At 40.7% G+C, this 19,297-nt stretch overlaps 1 protein-coding gene across 4 annotated transcripts; it reads left to right on the forward strand.

Moving 5' to 3' along the window:
• Positions 1-1,467: 1,467 nt before the first annotated feature.
• LOC135678928 (ATP synthase delta chain, chloroplastic-like) lies at positions 1,468-5,579 on the forward strand. Of its 4 annotated transcripts, none has more exons than XR_010515116.1 (3): positions 1,468-2,287; positions 3,542-3,654; positions 4,578-5,579. XR_010515116.1 is itself a non-coding variant. In XM_065192185.1 (2 exons), the coding sequence occupies exon 1, from the start codon at positions 1,534-1,536 to the stop codon at positions 2,278-2,280; it is 747 nt and encodes a 248-aa protein (XP_065048257.1). In that variant the 5' UTR covers positions 1,468-1,533; the 3' UTR covers positions 2,281-2,287; positions 3,542-5,579. The 4 variants fall into 4 exon arrangements, 2 of the variants coding, with proteins under 2 accessions (XP_065048257.1, XP_065048256.1); XR_010515115.1 differs by having other exon boundaries at positions 1,471-2,287; positions 3,538-3,654; XM_065192185.1 differs by having other exon boundaries at positions 3,542-5,579.
• Positions 5,580-19,297: the final 13,718 nt, after the last annotated feature.

Below are 19,297 nucleotides of genomic sequence, written 5' to 3' on the forward strand. Positions count from 1 at the left end.
CTCATATATTCAACTAAACATGAAACATAACTTCGTCCACTTGAGATCACAGCTCCGTTTGATTCGTTTACATATCATAGAAACAAGAAAAAATGAAAGGGAATATTCTAGTACCACCCTCATGATAATAGCTGGCAGCCACCTCGGAGTCAACGTGGCGCATGTGCACGACACGAGCTTAGCAACGACATGTAGCCATATCGGCACCACCTGGAATCATAAGAGGCGATGTCGCATGATGCAGAACCACACAAGTCTACCCATGCCGCTTGACGCATCGACGACCATTAACAAACTACATACGACCGACACCTTGTAACAGGTATAAATGTCGACCCCCTAGCCAGCGCTTGAGGATTGGACCATGAATACCCTCAAACTCACCTCGATTTAACTTGAGTTTTAGAGAGATCAAGTCGAGGATCCCCCTCTCGACATTGACCTTTTGTGCAGGAAGGTGATGCTGAAGCGAGAGCTCAATTCTCACCTCGGCTCGGTCCAGGAGGCATCAACCCAAACCCGATTTCATCCTTCCATCACCACCTCGGACGTCGACGTGGATACCCTCATACGATCGGGACTGAATTGAGCCGCACTGACTCTTGGGACACGGCCCGAAGACACCAACATAGATTTCTCCGAGAAACACGATCACATGTAATTCATACTCATGTTGTGAATGAGCAGTAATTTTGACCTTATAGACACTGTGCTCCATCCTAGCTCGTATATCAACTAAACCTGAAACATAACTTCGTCCACTTCAGATCACAGCTCCGTTTGATTCGTTTACATATCATAGAAACAAGAAAAAACTGCTGCTATACTCCCATGGATAATGCAGGAACGGAAGCAAGATATTTTGTCCAGCTACACCAAAAAATGAGTAGATACAATTGATGCAGATCCAGCACAGTGGCATGCTTCTCCACGTGCTAATCAACAGTAACGTTTGACAAAAACGGATTATATTAGACTGAGACAACCATGTCTTCACATCAGCTAAAGGAAGCATAATCTCAAGCACCTACTAGGCCTGAGAAATAACCAGTGCATTACGAGATCACGGACACACTCCGAGAACAAAATGCGATGGACAGATGAGGAGAAAGATACGAGATGGATGTAGAGGTAAATCTGAAGTCAAATTATCGAAGGGATGAGATCAAGAAGAACCTGAGAAAACCGAGTTGGAGGTGGTAGTATTTGAGACTAGGGCTGCGTTCGATTCCTCGATATCTCAGGAGCGTAGATCAACTCTGTGATTACACGCTTTAAGCAGGTGCAACCCATTTTAAAAAGGATGGCACCGCGTCGGATTTGGACTACCATTTGAATCAAGCTTGATGATATGTACATGATTGATTGAAAGGCCCAAAAAGCCCTATTATAAGCCCATTAGTACCCCGTTTCTTGTGTGAACCCCAAATTCTACCGTTGGATTACCATCTATCGCGTATCCTGTCCGTCCATGGTCTCACTGTAAACATTAAATTTCTTTACCCTTCGCTGTAACCCGACAAGTGAACCGAGATGGCGGCGATCCCCCCGTCTCCCGTTGCCCTCCGCCCCGCCACCCCTTCCTCCGCCATCGTCATCCCGATGTCCTTCTCCCTCCATCGCCTCCCCTCGGCTCCACGCCGTCTTTGCTCCCTCAGGCTTGCATCCCCCTCCTTCCGCGGCTGCTGCCGTGGCGCTACCGGAGCAGTCATAATGGACACCGCGGCATCGAGATACGCGAACGCGCTCGCCGACGTCGCCCGGTCGAACGGCAGTCTTGAGGCTTCCATCACCGACATGGAGAAGGTGGATCGGCTATTCGCCGACCCTGAGGTCCAGTCCTTCTTCGCCAACCCCATTGTGGCGCCGGATCGGAAGGCGGAGTTGGTGAAGGAGATCACCGCCTCCTGCGAGCTCCGCCCCCACACTGCCAACTTCCTCAACATCCTCATCGAGATGCAGCGGATCGACATCGTCAAGGAGATCGCCAGGGAGTTCGAGGCGTGCTGCAACCGAATGACTAATACGGAGGTCGCCATCGTATCGTCTGTGGTCCGGCTGGAGCCACAAGATCTCGCCCATATTGCGCAGGCAGTGCAGAGGCTCACCGGGGCCAAGAACGTGAGGATCAAGACGGTACTCGACCCCTCCCTCATTGCCGGCTTCACGATTCGGTACGGGCCATCGGGGTCCAAGTTCATCGACATGAGCGTCAAGAAGCAGATCAATGATATCGCTTCGCAGCTCGACTTTTCTTTCACCTCCCATTCCCTTGACTGATTAACAGGTCAACCTATTTGGACGTCCCATTCTTCTTCCTCTTGCTGCTTTCAAGATGCAATCTTGTTGTGAAACATAAGGCACTAGGCGTAATCTGATGGAGGGTTTCTTTGAATATTTGTGAATAATTGCGTTTGGGCAATCAGGTTAATGGTTGCTTTGAATCCTTCAATAGCTCTGATCGTTTTTCTTCCTTCTCCCAGTGGGAAACTTCGGGTGCATTATTATTACGTGTGGACGAGAATTTTATATATCTTATTTTGTCTTATATCTTGCAACGATATTAAGAAATTTTCAATTAAATTGTCTTATGAATTATTTATTTTACTAATTGAAGGATGCAATAAGTGATGAGAATATTGCAACAATAAACATTCCAGGAATTGTTTATTTGTGTTACTTCTTGGCTAATGTTCTTCCAAGTATTTTTACGCTAATTTAAATGTTTACCTGTGTTATTTTTTATCAAAAGCTAAATGTCTTTCCCCTTTCAATTAGTAGCTCTGGATTTATTATTGTCATGTGTAGCAATGATATGATACATAAAGTAAATTTATGCGATTTAATGTCTCAGAGGTAGCAATGACCATAAACATTCTTGAATATTCTGGTAAATATTCAAGCTTACATTTTGCTCAATCATCTCACTGTTTTATTCTCTTTTCTCATAATTAGAGTATAGAGAAAGTGGCAAGAGGAGTATAATATCTCTCCATAGATGATGGTGGATATGAGTTTATTATTATGTTTCCTTCTAGATTTTCCACGGTTGATTAGAATGTTGTTAGCCTATGTTCTTCCAAGCATGTTTATCTCAAACTGTCTGTAATATTCCTGTGAGATTCAGAATTGAAAGGCTTCTGATATGGGTGGTAAAACTAAAAATTAAAATTAAAAGAAGGAAAGAATCTTATGTATATCTTAAAAAAAAACGTATGTTACTATTTCTCAACAAAGATTCTAAGTGTTTTTTTGAGAATTCTTTGTTCTTGCTTGATATAGCAGAAGGCCTGATATAAAATGCATTGTGTTTTGTGCAATATTGACAGGTGATGTTGAACAAATTGATAATATTAAAAAGATCAGCATGTATAAAAGTAAAATGCATTGCATTATGGTTTCTCAAGCATCTGGGACGTTCTTAAATTAAATTTTGGTCAGAAGAATGACTCAGCAATTACTAGCTATATGTTCAGAAGCTTGTTGTTTATTTCGCCTATGTAGTTTTACTAAATGAGATTGCTGTTATGCTGTCAGTTAGGAAGATGAGGAGCCTGAAAAATAAAGCTGACCATGAAGAGGCTGTGATCAGACCATGTTCAATTTTGGGTTTCGGCACCTGACTCTATTGAACTTTATAAGCCTATGGAGAATGTAAAGCTATCGTGCACGGCTCTTTTAATTCTCATTCGGCTCTTTTAGTTCTCATTAGTTTGTTGCATAATTATCTTTGTATGCAAAGGATATGTATAGGGATTGTTGTTTGATAGGAATGTTGTTCTTACTTGGCCTATGTTTTTCCAAGCATGTTTGTCTCAAGCTAACTGTGGAACCTGTGGCATTGAGAATAGAAAAGTTTTTGTATGGAGAGTAAAATAAAATAAAAATTAAAACAAGAGAAGAACATTGTTGTATCTTCTCAAATAAAAGAGACAGAAGAAAAAGTTATATTACTATATCGCAACAGAGATTCTAAAATGCTATAAATCTAGATTTTCTGTGGGTCTCATTTGATACAGCAGAGGGCCTGTTATAGAATGCATCGTGTTATGTGCAATAGTGCAGGTTGTGAACAAAATGATAATGTTAGAAAGATCATCATGTCTAAAGTTAAAATGGATCGAGTACAATAGAGACCGGTGGATGTTTCATTGTAGCCCAATGATGTGGAGTCCCTCTACTTATGCTATTGATATTACAGTGGAATCAGCACCAAAGAAGAATTAGTCGGAAGCAGGATATTGAGATTAGATGGTATCTTGACACAGAAAGGTTTGGGTCTAAAAGATAACAAGAATTAGTAATTGAGTTTCTGATTTATTAGTAAAAATTTCTGGTTAAGGCAGATAGGGAATTTCTTATATTCTTTGAAGCCAAAGATGTACTCTCTTTTTCTGTGTTTTTTCTTTCTTTGCATTGTCTTTTACCAAATTAAGTTACTTCTACATTGCACCGTTACTTTCTCAACAAATCATATTTAACTATAGGTAGCATGTTTCCGCAAAAGACTAGCATGAACTTTAAGTAGCATCTCTCTATTATCAAAATCATTCTTATAATCTATGTTGTCTTTGCAGGAAAGATTTGTATTTGCCAGTCCATTATCAAAGTGTACTCGATGTTACTTGGTTATTCTCTTTGCAAGAAATTGGCAAAAGATTATTTTTCTCGAAATTATCTTTGAGCTGGAACTTGGATGGTGCAGGGATTATCACATAGGCAATCATGTATTCTCATACAGTAGTTGCATGATGTTTCAGCATGAGAAGAGACTGGATCTGCTTGCATTCATGAATCACAAATCTTCTTTCTACTTGTTTAGTCTTATCAATACGAGATGCAAAGTTTATTTGCCTGGAAACTGGGACAACATGTGGGAACTGTGTGATAAGATGTCTCTGCTGCAATATGCTGCATGATACATGGTTCTGATATTTCAAGGTTATCAAATGAAGAGAGTGGAAGGAGACCTGTCGAGTGGAAGCTGATTGGGAGTTTCCTTGGAATGTAGGAATGCAATGACAAGAAATAGGAATGATTTCATCTGCATTCAGAGATATTGGTGTATCAAGCGTTGGTAGATGCAGAACCCAACAGAAAAATGGGCATCCAAATCCCTCTACAAGTTTTGAGGGAAACAAGAAAGTGTAGTCACTAGTCACAGAGTGAGTTGGAGTAGAACAAGATTTACCAAAGAAAAAACCTGGTGACTGATCACAGAATAAAAACCTCATCAGTTTTGCTCAGCCCTAAGCAGCAATTCCTGATTCATACAGTGTGCTCCTAGTGCCAGTACTGAATGCCACAGATGAGACACATCCTCAACCGGCACCTGCATGGTCTCTTTTAGGTGTAGGATGATGAACAAGTGCAAGATCACTATCAACTATCAAGCTTCACTAGCCTATTGAGAGGAAGTTCATATAGGCTCTTACTTGATACAGATTCAGTACTTCACTACAGATGTGAAGAAGCAGATACCTCATTACAGATTGTATATATTTGAATTCAAATCAGTGAAAAACATCTTGTTTTATCTGTCCAATAGAAGCAATATGAATAATTTTTAGTGGGAATAAGTGTTATCTTGATCATTTGCTGCAGCCTCAAGAAATAAGGAGCCAAAGTAGTTGTAACTCAAGAAATATGAGTTAAATTAAGTGTCATTCCCTAATCCTTTAAGCTAAAATTTATCATAAAATGAAAGATGGTTTTTTTCTTTACTTTGTTTAATTAATCAAAAGGCACTATCCAAGCTAATTGGTTTATTAATTTTGTTTGACTCAAATTATTGAATAAAATATTTAATTTAAAATTAATAATAATACATTTATCAAGTCTTATAAATCAATCTTAATTTTATTTGCTTTTGATGATATAAGACAAATCAAAATATTTAAATATTTCGATGGTCATGACACTAGTTTTACTTGCTTTTGATATAAGATAAATCAGAATATTTAAATATTATATTTAAATATTTCGATAGTCAGGACACGAGCTAATGGGTTAACTAGCTCATCAATTTCTTTTGGCCCAAATAACTAGTTAAAATATTTAAGTTAAATTTAATAATAATATACTCATTAGATTTTATAAGTCAGTATTAATCATTTATTAATTATGATATTTCACTGATAAACATATTTATGTAACGTTTATAAATTTTTGATCGGCATCATCACATGTGAGAGAATTATTAAGAGTTTGAAAGTAGATTGGACACTCTTCTAATAACTTAAAATTTTTTGGAATTTATGAGTTAACAACTAAAATGATGAAATATATAATAGAATGGGCGTTTTCTTAATTTTTTTTTTTTTTTGAATAATTTAGCAACTGGCATTAGGAAAATATACGATGCTACAAAAGTCTCAGAATCTATAAGATCATATGCCCCAAAACATAGACATGTCAGTCAAAAAATCAATTTAAAAACACTTTACCTATTTTGATAAAAACAATGAAAGTAAAATAAATAAAATACTAATATTTGGTAACAAAATTAGAATAATTAAACGATTGGATGAATTTTAAATACCAAAAATTATAAGTGGAAGTCTAAATTAAATATTGTGAAAAATACAATTCCAACTTGCAACATCAATTAAGTTCAATCTGTAGAATAGCAATTCACTATAAATTCAGCCCCAACACCATCACTACTCAAATAATATTCCACGAAAAAAAATGGAGTGCATTTATCACCCCTCAAATATTTCCTCGTGATTTATGGATTAATCCCTCTAAAAGTTTTCCTATTCGTTGCATGCGCCTCCCACCTTTGCCTACAATAAAACTTTCGTTAGCTGTCACTGCCACCGTTTCCCCTCTCTCGATACAGGAATCTCCATCTCTCTCTCATTCTCTCACAATGCCTTCTCTGCCTCCTTATAAATACCAGTCTTTCCCGTAGGTATACATGGCTTGCTTTCCAGGCCCTACTCTCTTCTGCTTTGTCATACAACCTTCTTCTTCTTCTTCTTCGTCTTAGTCTTCCAATGTTCTCATCCGTCCTATTCAGGAAGAAGAGAGACCAACCCCTTGCCAACCCCATGAAAGCCCCAAGGCCGCTGGGACTCAAGACCATCGCCGACGCAAGCTTCGACGGTCCACGTGAATCGAACTGCGTGAAGCGAAACTTCGTAGCGTCGTCGCGCTCGCCATGCTTGCCGCCTCCCTCGTCTGCGGAGGATGGTAAGGCCATGGGCCGAGGTGAGGACGGGGACGACGATGCCGAGGAGGACGTGGTCGAGGACGACGACGGTGCGTGCTGGGCTACGTACGGCAGGAGGCGCCCTGGCCGCCGGTTCCCGCCCCCGATCCCGCTACTCGCCAGGACCGGGAAACTTACGTGCCGCTTGCCTTGGGTCCTGAAGCGGACCTACGAGGACGACGGCCGGCTCGTGATCCAGGAAGTCCGAGTCAAGCACCATGAGTACTTCCGGGCTCGCCGGAGAGACGGCCGCCTCACGCTCCAGCTCGTGAAGTTGGACGACCACCAACCTACGGAGGAGGATATAGTGGTGGATACCGATAAAAAGCAGGATACATCATCGTCACTATCATCATCATCGTCGTCGTCGTCGTCTTCCGAAGAAGAGAAATGGATACAGAGAATGCCTGCATCGGATAAGGCAGCTACTTCTACCCCAAGGCTGCCATTGTCGTCGAAGATGGTGCTGTCTTCTTCCATGCCTGAGCCAATGTGCGGCAAGGCGAGCTTCGAGAAAGGGGGACCGACGCCGCCGCTGCACCTGCAGTTTGCCATGAGTAGAATGAGATTGGTGCATGGTTAGAGGAGAAATCGTTCTGTTAACAGTCCTTTCTACTTCATCACCTTGTCAATAAAGAATGGCTTATGTTTTCTTTTCTGCAAGCATCATCCTCCCCACAACATCGCTTCATCATCTATCTGATCGTGGGATGATAGCTTACTGTACTCTTTTTTCTCACCAAACCCAAAAAATTGGCATTGCTGGGCTCGCGACTGATCTTTTCTCAGACACAGTCCCTAGTTCTCTTGCTTAGGGTGGTATCACTGGTAATCGTTGCCACTTGCAAGATCTGTAGCTGCTGTGCATTAAATGTTGATATCATTCCCGGTATACCGCCAAACATTGATCTTACTGGAATTTGAGAGAGAAGTGCCGTTACTCCTTCGTGTCTTCATTGCCTCATCAGACATGCATTTGGCAGGAGGCTTCCTACCATTCTAATGATGATTAATTTGAATCATCCAACGTATCTACTTGGGTCAAAGAATTGATCTTCCTCCTCTACTCTGTTGGCTTTACAAATTAAGGTTCTTGTGCCATCACCATTAATGCCGTCTTGCTGTAAATCACGAGTGCAACTGTTCCAGCCATGAGCTCGCCCATGGTTGGTGGTTGCATGTTACTTCACAGAACAGGAGATCGAAATCAGAACGGAGGGGTTGGTGGTATCTGTGAAAGTTTAGAAAGCGGATTAAAGGAGAAGTGGCGCAGCTGTCACGCAATCAAAGCCGGTTCCAGGTGTGCTTTTTCTTGCGCAGGTTGCCTACAGCGTCCACAGATGTTTCTTGCCCTGGGTGGAGTTGACCTCCTTGAGGCCCTGAGCTACACGTACGTGGACGAGTGACCCAAACGCGTCGACATGTGTCGTACACGGCCAGTCTTTCCCTTTGACTGAGGGATCGAGCTCACGTGTGTATGTGTGACGGAGTGAGCTGTTCGTGTACAGTCAGCGCGCAATCACGGGGACGCCACAGCGACGCTGCTCTTTCACACTGACCCAAGGAACGAATACCTTCTCGATAATTTCATATAAATATTTTTTTTTTCTTTTTATCAGCATACAATATAACCAAAGTATATATATCATTTATATCGTAATTTATATCAGGACGATTTTCCTTAAAAGCTTCTTTTTTTTTTTTAAATGTTTTTCAGAAGGTTCCTCCGGTTTTAGTATTTTCCAATAATGATACCCTCTATTTCAAATAATACCTAAAATACTCTTCATCAACTCTCATGATATTTTTTTCTGTCGAATATTTTTACTTATTTCTTACTAGATTTTAACCATTATAGTATTTTTATTAAGATATTAAAAATATTATAAAACTATTAAAAAATGATATAAGTGATATCATATTATGTCTCCTTTTTTTTTTTTTTTTGGTAAGTACATATTATGTCTCCTTGTTGTTATTACTCATAAATCATTATGATATTATATTTTTAGACTTATAGTTGGTTTGATTGAGGTTGAAATTTTATTTATATCATTTATATTTTTTTAAGTGGGCTTTATGGTGTTCTGGTGATCAAAACATCGTAATAAGTTATTTTTTTATTTTTATTTATATAATATTGTTTTTAAAATATTATAAATACGTATCTAAATCCTAGTATTATATATTGAATTATTATATATTGAATGATTTTTAGTATTTTTTAATTTAATTTAACTCACTTATAATATTTTTTAATAACGTGATAGTGTTTTTTATTGAGGTATTAAAAACATTATAAAACTATTAAAAAGTAATATAAGTGACATCCAATTATGTTTCTTTGGTTGTCATTACTTATAGAGCATTACAGTACTAAACTTTTAGAGTTAAAATTAGTTTGGTTAACGTTATGAGCCTATTGATATCATTTATCATGTTTTTAAATAGGTTTTCTAGCATTTTTGTTATGATGGTCTTTATTAGATAAATGCTTTGTGCATTCTATGCAAGATATGAAGAAGTTCCCTAAATCCATTCCTTTCATTAGCTTGCATCGTTGGGTTTTGTACTGTTCCGATCAGCTTTGCCTAAAAACCTTTGATCAAATTATCAGGCAGATAGACTCGTTATTCAATTCAGTTTAAGTGGATTTTAATAATTCACGGTTCACTTTAGTTTTAATGCTTTTCTTATTTAATAAAAAATTTAACTCTTTTAACTAAAATGTATGGTGTCTAGGAAAGAAAACAAAGGCAATGGTGGTTGCGAAAAAGGGAGAAGCAGCGGTTGAGGATAGAAAAATAAGAGAAGAAGGAAAGAGAAGAACACAAGGATAATACAGAGGTTATTCTCAATTATATTCTTATCTCAAGTTAAATTAGATTTATAATGAATTTTTATTGTGATCACTTGGGAGATTTTGGATATTTTGCAAAGTGATATGTTGGTTAGGTTTGAGGCAAAAGACTATGAGATTTGTATATTTATTATTTTATAATGAATTTTCTCTAGTTTGTCCCGTGATTTTTAACCTTTATGTTGGAGGGATTTTTCATGTAAATCTTGGTGCTTGTATTTGTTCGTATATAAAATTCTCTTTTTATCCCATCAATTGGTATTAGAGCAAGGTTTTAGTGTATTTAATTTTTATGTTCGAATATAGAGGCCGATAGTATTTCTCGCATGATTAACTTGAACGAAAATAATTTGATGATAAAAAATCGAGAATGAAAGATCTCTTGTATTGTAAAGATTTATATGGACCTTTGCAAGGGAATAGTATAAAGCCCACAACTATGAAAGATGATGAGTGGAAGAGATTAGATCGAAAAGCAACCGGGTTTATTCGATAGTGGCTCGATGACATTGTCTTTCACTATGTTTGTACTAAAAGATCTACATACTCTCGTTAGAAAAAGTTGAAAGGTCTTTACGAATGAAAAGCGATTGACAACAAAGTTTTTTTAATTAGAAAACTTGAAATATAAAGAGGGCACTTCTATTACTAGACATTTGAATGAAATATAGAGTATCACTAACCAGTTATTCTGTATGAAAATATCTCTTGATGATGAGTTGTAAGCATTGTTACTTCTTAGTTCTTTGCTAGAAAATTGGTAGATATTAGTAGTTTCCCTTAGTAATTCTGCGCTAAATGGTGTTGTCACTATTGAATCTCGTATTTTGATGATGAAACCAATTGATATATATTTATGTTTTAATCTGTGTTTTGAGTTACGCAGGATGCTTCGATCAGGATGAGACAATTAAAGCAGGAAAAATCATGTTGGGCCAGAGGAAACATGTTAGAAGATTGGACATCGGGCCAATGGATCGGTCGACGTATCGACAGAAGGCTTCGGGCCAAGAAGAGCGGAGATTATGCTAAGGATATCGGAGTTACAGAGTCAACTAGCCGATTGGGCAATAGGCCGCAAGAGAGGACGATGCGCCGAAGAATCGGACAAAGCGTTGAGGGACCAATGACATGCCGGACAACTTGGTTAGATGCTTAGGATTAATTGTCTAGATCAAAGTGTGTTTTACATGTGCAGGATTAACTATGATAGCAAGACATGAAGCAAAATGAAGTCCCGGAGTCAAGGACGCGACATCGTTGGAGTTTGAGAGTTCGTCGGAAGTTCTAGCGGAACCAACCGAGAAGTCGCGGAGCTTGCCAAGAAGCTCGTCGGAACTCGCCAAGAAGATCGTCATGAAGTCTAGGAGCTTGCCGGGAGTCCGCCGGAACATTGCCGAGAGATCGTCGGAAGTTCGCTGGAAGATCGCCGGAAGCTCGCTGGAAGAACCAAGACTTACGGACATGTTTAGCTTAGAATATGCCTTAGGAATCGTAGTTAGCACGTAATTAGACTTGGATTTAGGCCAACCCAATTAAGGGCCAGCTAACCCATGTAATCACTGTGTTGGGCCCAATAAGTGAAGATCAAGAGCACTAAGAGGGGGGGTGGGGAGGGTGAATTAGTGCAGCGGAAAACTTTCGATGATTAAAACTGTGTTCGTACGTTGAAATCTGATTCCGATGTAAAAGTCATTTCGTGCAGATAATAACTTTGAAAGCTTACAGAAATGTATTTGAAGTAAAGTAAAGAAGCCAGTTTGTAGTTAAGATAGAAATTAAAATGTAAGCGCAAACTGAAATATGATGTTCGTACAATAAAACCGATTTCTGTCTTAACGCCGATTCGAAAAATACTTAACTATGAAACACATTCGTAAATGAGTAGAAGACAGTAAGTGACTAAGGAGGTTTGCAGTAAAGATAAGATGCTCAAAGAAAATGCAAACCGAGATTTAGAGTGGTTCGGTCAATCTTGACCTACATCCACTTTTGGCTTCCTCCACCAATGAGGTCACCGACATCCACTAGAGGCCTTCCTTCAATAGGCGAAGGTCAACCATCCTTTTACAGTTTCACTTCTTTTGACGGGCTTAGGAGACAACTCTTATAGAAATTTCTCTCCTCTCTTGAAAGATCTAAACTTGGAAGAAAAGAGGGAGGAGAACTTCTAGCCTTTATTACACTTTTGAGCTCTAAAAATCACAGAGTAAGATTAGATTTTCGGTACCCTTTAATGCAGGAAAGGGTGGGGTATATATAGGCCCCAAACTGGTTTGAATTTGGAGCTCAAAAATATCTTTTCCCGGATTTCCGGGGTCCTGGCGGTACTACCTCCTGACTGGGGCGGTACAACCGCTTGGCAGCTCAGAGATTGAGCCTCTGGGCGGTGCCACCACTTGATAGGGGCAGTTGCACTGCCTAGTCTCGCTCGGAGACTGAGCCCAAGCGGTGCCACCGCCTGATTGGGGAGGTTGCACCATCAAGTCTCGCTCGGAGACTAAGCCCAAGCGGTGCCACCGCCTGACCTGGGCGGTTGCACTGCCTAGCTTTCTTGGGAGACCATCTCCTAGGCGGTGCCACCGCCGACCCTAGTGGTGCCATCGCTTGGCAAGAATTCTAGTCCAAATGGGTTGATCCATTCGGTCCAATTTAGGTCTGTCAAGGGCCCAATTGCCCCTAGATTAAGTTAATGGGATCACCTCTCATTCCTAACTTAATCTACATGCTAACTACAACATTTCTTAAGACATTTACTACAACTTGCTCTGATGCGTCAATCATTTCTTCTAGGAGCTTCCAGCGAACTTCCGACGAACATCCGACGAACCTTCGGCGATGCTCCGACGAACTTCCGGCAAACTCCTGGACTTGCGATGATCCACTTGGCGAGTTCCGATGAGCTTCTTTGACAAGCTCCTGGACTTCTAGGATTTGTTCCCGCAGAACCTCCGACGATCGTCTAGACTTCTGTCGAACTCTCGAACTCCTAACGTGATCATAGTCTTGACTCCGGCGTAACTCCTACTACATGTCTTACTTCCATCGTAGTTAATCCTGCACACTTGTCTCAATATATGGATTAAATAATAAATGATAATTGACTTCATCATCAAAATCCGAGATTCAACAATTTCTCCCGTTTTTATGATGACAATCAATTGATAACGGAGTTAACCTTAACTCCCCCTATCTATATGTCATACTTGAGATAAGTCATTCTTGAATTCAAAGCCTTTGAATTCAAGAGACATATTGATAAGTTAAAATCATTTAATCTTATCAATACTCCCATCATGAGTCCTATCATGATGTATCTCTCTGAAAATGATGTATCTCCCATCATGAGTACACTATTTCAGCTCACTAGTTGAGCTCCAAACTTGGCCCAAACCATTGATGACATCCGTGAACCGGGTGTACATGTCTTCGATGGACTCACTTGGTTTCATTCGGAAAAGTTCGTAAAAGTGCACAAGGATGTTGATTTTGGACTCTTTCACTCGGCTAGTGCCTTCATGAGTGACCTCAAGAGTTCTCCAAATATCAAAAGCCGAATCACAAATTGAAACACGATTAAATTCATTTTTGTCTAGTGCACAAAACAAGACATTCATAGCCTTTGCGTTTAAAGCAAAAACCTTCTTCTCCGATTCATTCCATTCGCTCATCGGAAGAGAAGATTTTTGAAATTCGTTTTCAACAATAGTCCAAAGCTCGAAATCCATGGAAATGAGGAAGATCCTCATACGAGTCTTCCAATAAGTATAATCTGACCCATTAAACAAGGGTGGACGTGTGATAGAATGACCCTCATGTATGCCGGAGTAAGCTATCTCTCTTGGGTATCAAACCAAATATGAGAGTGAGCCTAGCTCTGATACCAATTGTTAAGATCGGAGCGGCACTAAGAGGGGGGGGGGGGTGGTGAATTAGTGCAGCGGATTAAAACTTTGGTTTCGACAAATCTTTTGATACGATGAAAACCGAACTTGAAAAGTTTAACTTGAACGCGTGTTCATAAAGGTATACAGTAAAGTTAATGAGGGAATAAAGCACGTAAGAAGGTTTGCAGTAATGTAAATAGCAATAATGAAATGCAAACCAGAGATTACGCCGATTTTAAAGTGGTTCGGTCAAATGACCTACATCCACTTGCGAGGCCCTCTTCGATGAGGCTCCCACCTTCCACTAGCAAATCTCTTGAAGGGGAAGGGCAAATACCCCTCTTACAACTTTTTACAGGCGATTCACTCTCTTACAGATTTTCAGCAAGAAAGAAGGAGGTGAACACTAGCAAATTGAAAACAAGACTTGCTAAGACTTTTCTAAGACCTTTCTCTCAATCAATTGCTTCTCAAAAAGTTGTAATCTCAGTTGAGATTTGAGGGGTATTTATAGGCCTTAAGATGATTCAAATTTAGGCTCCAAAATTTGAATTCTCTTTATTCCCGATGCCGGCAGTGCCACCGCCCAGTCTGGCGGTGCCACCGCCAGACCCTTTGGTTCACTGGTTGGACTTTAAATTTAGCCCAAACCAAGTCTAATTTTGGGCCTAGTTGGCCCCTAACTAGGATATAGGATTATCTTTTAATCCTAATCCTAATTATATGTGAACTACATAACAAAAAACATCCCAAGCAAGTTTTCAATCGCGAACTTGGAATCTTATTCCGACGAGCTTTCCGACGAACTTTCGGTGGACTTCCAATATGCCTTCGGATTTCTTTCGACGGATTCCCAGCAAGCTCCCGATCTTATGACGACTTCAACGAGTAGCCGAGCCTTCTCGGTGATCTCCGCGAACCTCCGACGATCTCTTTGACGAACTTCCGAAAATTTCGACAGGTTCCCGATTTCTTCTCGGTTGGTTCCGGCAACATCTTCGATGATTCTTTGGACTCTTAAACGTCCATCGAACTCGACTCCGGTATTCTTGCTTTATGTTTTCTAGTTATCGTAGTTAATCCTGCACACTTAACTCGATAATATGGATTAGATCAATTAACCCATCAATTGATTTTATCATCAAAATCCGAGATTCAACATACTCCGATCTAGACAATTATTACAACGCGAATTGACATTCTGTTGCCCGGCATGTCATTGGTTGGCGCTTCATCCAATTCTTCGGCGCATCGTCCTCTCTTGTGGCTTGTTGCCCAATCAGCGGTTGACCTCCGCAACCCCTATATCCTTGGCGCAATTCTGCTCTCCTTGGCCCGATGCTCGACGTCCGAAACCTTCTGTCGTCCAATATCCTAACGTAATCTCTGTTGAATCTCGGGTTTTGATGATGAAGTCAATTGTCATTTGTTATCTAATCTATGTGTTGAGATAAGTGTGCAGGATTAACTACGATAAGAGTAAGACAAGCAGCAGGAGTTGCCCCGGAGTCAAGATCAGGATCACGTTGGGAGTTCGAGAGTTCGACGGAAGTTCGGACGGTCGTCGGAGGTTCAGAGAGAACAGATCCGAGAAGTCCAGAAGCTTGCCAAGCGAAGCTCGTCGGAACTCGCCAAGTGGATCGTCGCAAAGTCCAGGAGTATGCCGGATGTCCGCAGAAGGATCACCGAGGGTTATCGGTTGATCGACGGAAGTTGGCCGGAAACTCGCCGGAAGAAGCGATTGACGCATTGGAGCAAAGCTGCAGAAGTTGTCTTAGAGTTAATCGTAGTTAGCACGATGATTAAGCATGAAAATGGGAGGTGATCCCATTAGCTTAATCTTGGGGCAATTGGGCCCCTGAAAAGATTCAAAGTGGGCCGAATGGAGTGAACCATTCGGACCCAGATTGCACTAGGAGGTGCAACCGCCCCAGCCAGGAGGTGCAACCGCCTGGGCTGTGGGGTTGAGAGGTGCAACCGCCCCAGCCAGGAGGTGCAACCGCCTGGGCTGTGGGGTTGGGAGGTGCAACCGCCCCAGCCAAGAGGTTGCACCGCCAGAGCTCAAGTTTCGAGCTCTGCCAGGCGATGCAACCACCGAGCTCAGTCTTCGAGCTCTGGCAGAGAGGTGCATCAGCCTGAGCTAAGTCTCGAGCTCTGCCAGGTGATGCATTCACCAAGCTCAGTCTTCGAGCTCTGGCAGAGAGGTGCATCAGCCTGAGCTCAGTTTGGAGCTCTCCCAGGTGATGCAACCACCGAGCTCAGATTTCGAGCTCTGCCAGGTGATGCAACCACCAAGCTCAGTCTTCGAGCTCTGCCAGGTGATGCAACCATCGAGCTCAGTCTTCGAGCTCTGGCAGAGAAGAGCAATCGGCTGAGCTCAGTCTTCGAGCTCTGCCAGGCGGTGCCACCTCTCCAGTTAAGAGGTGCAACCGCCTGATCCCAGAATTCTGGGATTTGATCGATTTGATCGTTTTGAGCTCGAATTTTGAATTGGGTTGGGGCCTATAAATACCCCACCCATTCAGCACTGAAAAGATACAGACCAATACCGAAATCTTGATCTTTTCTGTGATTCTAAGAGCTCAAAAGTGTTGTAAAGCCTTTAAGTCTCCTCCTTCTGTTCTTCAAGTTTTCAATTGTAAAGTGAGGAGAGAAAGGTCTGTAAAGGTTGTCTCCTAAGCCTGTCAAAAGGAGAGAAATTGTAAGAGGGAAGTTTGGCCTTCGCCCATTGAAGGAAGGCACCTAGTTGACGTCGGCAACCTCATCGGTGGAGGAAGCCAAAAGTGGAGTAGGTCAAGGCTGACCGAACCACTCTAAATCTCTGGTTTGCGTTTATTTTCGAGCACTTTATCATTACTGCAAACCTCCCTCATCACTACTGCTCTCTGCGCTTTCACGAACAAATTCTAAGTGCTGTTCTTCCAAATCTGCACTCAGACGTAAACTCGTATTTTCATACAGTACAGTTTACGTTTACGTTTGATTCTGCAGAACTGTTTTTCATGCTTTTACGAACGAGCCTTTTTTACAGTTTACGCTTACATTTTAATCCTATTAATAACTGCAATCTGTCCTCTGTGATTTTACGAACGAGTTTCAACATTTAGACGCAAAACTGCATTCAGACGTAAATCGGCTTTCCTCGCTCAATCGTCAGATTTCAGTTCACGTTTACATCTTGATTTCAAACTGCATACTGCCTTCTGCGAGTATACAAACGAGTTTCAAAGTTTAGACGTAAATCTGCGTTTAGACGTAAATCTGCGTTTAGACGTAAATCTACGTTTAGACGTAAATCTGCGTTTAGACGTAAAACTGCGTTTAGACGTAAATCTGCGTTTAGACGTAAAACTGCGTTTAAACGTAAAACTGCGTTTAGACGTAAAACTGCGTTTAGACGTAAATCTGCATTTAGACGTAAATCTGAGTTTAGACGCAAAACTGCGCTTAGTCGCAAAACTGCGCTTAAACGCAATCTGCGCTTAGACGCAAACTGCACCTAGATACAAACTGCGAATTTGCTTTTGCATCATAATAGTTTTTGAACGAACGCAGCTTTTGGTTTTTAAATTAATATAAGATTTCCGCTGCACTAATTCACCCCCCCCTCTTAGTGCTCTCGATCCTAACAATTGGTATCAGAGCAAGGTTAACTCTCTAAAGGATTAAAACCCAAGAGAGATGGCATACGCCGGAAACCAAGAGGGGCATTCAATTACATGTCCACCCATGTTCAGTGGAACGGACTACACGTACTGGAAGACCCGAATGAGGATCTTTCTTATTTCTATGGATTTTGAACTATGGAACCTTGTTGAAAATGGATTTTCAAAATCTTCTCATCCAATGATCGATTGGAACGATTTGGAGAAAAAGGCTTTCGCTCTTAATGCAAAGGCTATGAATGCCTTATTTTGCGCACTTGATAAAAACGAGTTTAATCGTGTTTCAACTTGCGAAACTGCTTTTGATATTTGGCACACACTTGAAGTGACCCACGAGGGCACAAGTAGAGTGAAAGAGTCAAAAATCAATCTGTTGCTGCATACTTTTGAACTTTTCCGAATGAAACCAAGTGAAACCATTGGCGACATGTTTACCCGTTTCACGGATGTCGTCAACGGTCTAAAAGGACTCGGAAAGAGTTTTTCGGATTTTGAGCTTGTTAATAAGATACTAAGATCCCTTCCTAAGAGTTGGGATCCTAAAGTCACCGCCATTCAAGAGGCAAAAGATCTGCGAAATTTCCCTCTTGAAGAACTAATCGGGTCATTAATGACCTACGAAATGACCTGCAAAGCTCATGAAGAGCAAGAAGACATCCTTCCAAAGAACAGGAAGGATATGGCACTTAAAACTTCTGAATGCCACTTGAGAGAAAACTCAAGTGATGAGGACTGTGATGATGACTTAGCATTTTTGACAAGAAAGTTTAAGAAGTTCTTCAAAAGAAACAAGTTTAAAAACGATGTGAAAAATAAACTTGAACCTAAGAAGGACCAAGTGATCTGCTACGAATGTAAAAAGCCGGGACATTACAAAAGTGATTGTCCCCAAGTCAAGAAAAGAACAACAAAGAAGAAGGCGCTCCAAGCAACATGGGATGATTCGAGCGCATCTGAGGAAGAAGAATCCAACACCGAGCAAGTTGCTCATTACGCCTTTATGTCTATCGAAGAGGAGGTAACGGATTTATTAGATGCTGATTTATCTTTCGATGAATTATTAAATGCCTTCCATGATTTATTTGATGAATGCAAAGTTATAAATAGAAAATACAAGTTGCTAAAAAAGGTACATGATAATCTTACTTGTGAGTTTGATAAATTAAAAGTCGAACATCATGATAGTTTAAAGTCATGTATCAAATGTCATGATTTAGAAACTATACAAAAAGAAAACTTGCTACTTAAGGACACCTTGAAGAAATTCGAGGTTGGTAGCAAGTCATTAAACATGATCCTTACAAACAAGGGTCATGCTCCCAAAAGAAGTGGGATTGGATTTGTGAGGGGTCCTCACCGAAATCCAACTACCTTTGTAAAAGGCCCCATCTTACACATTCATCACCAAACCAAGTGCAACTTTTGTTGCAAATCTGGACACAAGACACATTGTTGTCCATTCAAGAAAATAAGTCCAAACAAATTAATTTGGGTTCCTAAAGGAACCATGATAAACTCTATGCAACATGATAGAAAATGTAGATCTATTTATGAGGCACCCAAAAGCAAATGGGTTCCTAAAGATCATCCGTTCCTATAAAAACATTAAAAGTCTAGGCCGGAGCAAGAAATAATGTTCTGCTCCTTGACTCTCAATGGTCAGAAACCA

This window comes from Musa acuminata, chromosome BXJ1-7 (assembly GCF_036884655.1).
Source record: "Musa acuminata AAA Group cultivar baxijiao chromosome BXJ1-7, Cavendish_Baxijiao_AAA, whole genome shotgun sequence".
NCBI classification, from domain to species: Eukaryota; Viridiplantae; Streptophyta; class Magnoliopsida; order Zingiberales; family Musaceae; genus Musa; species Musa acuminata.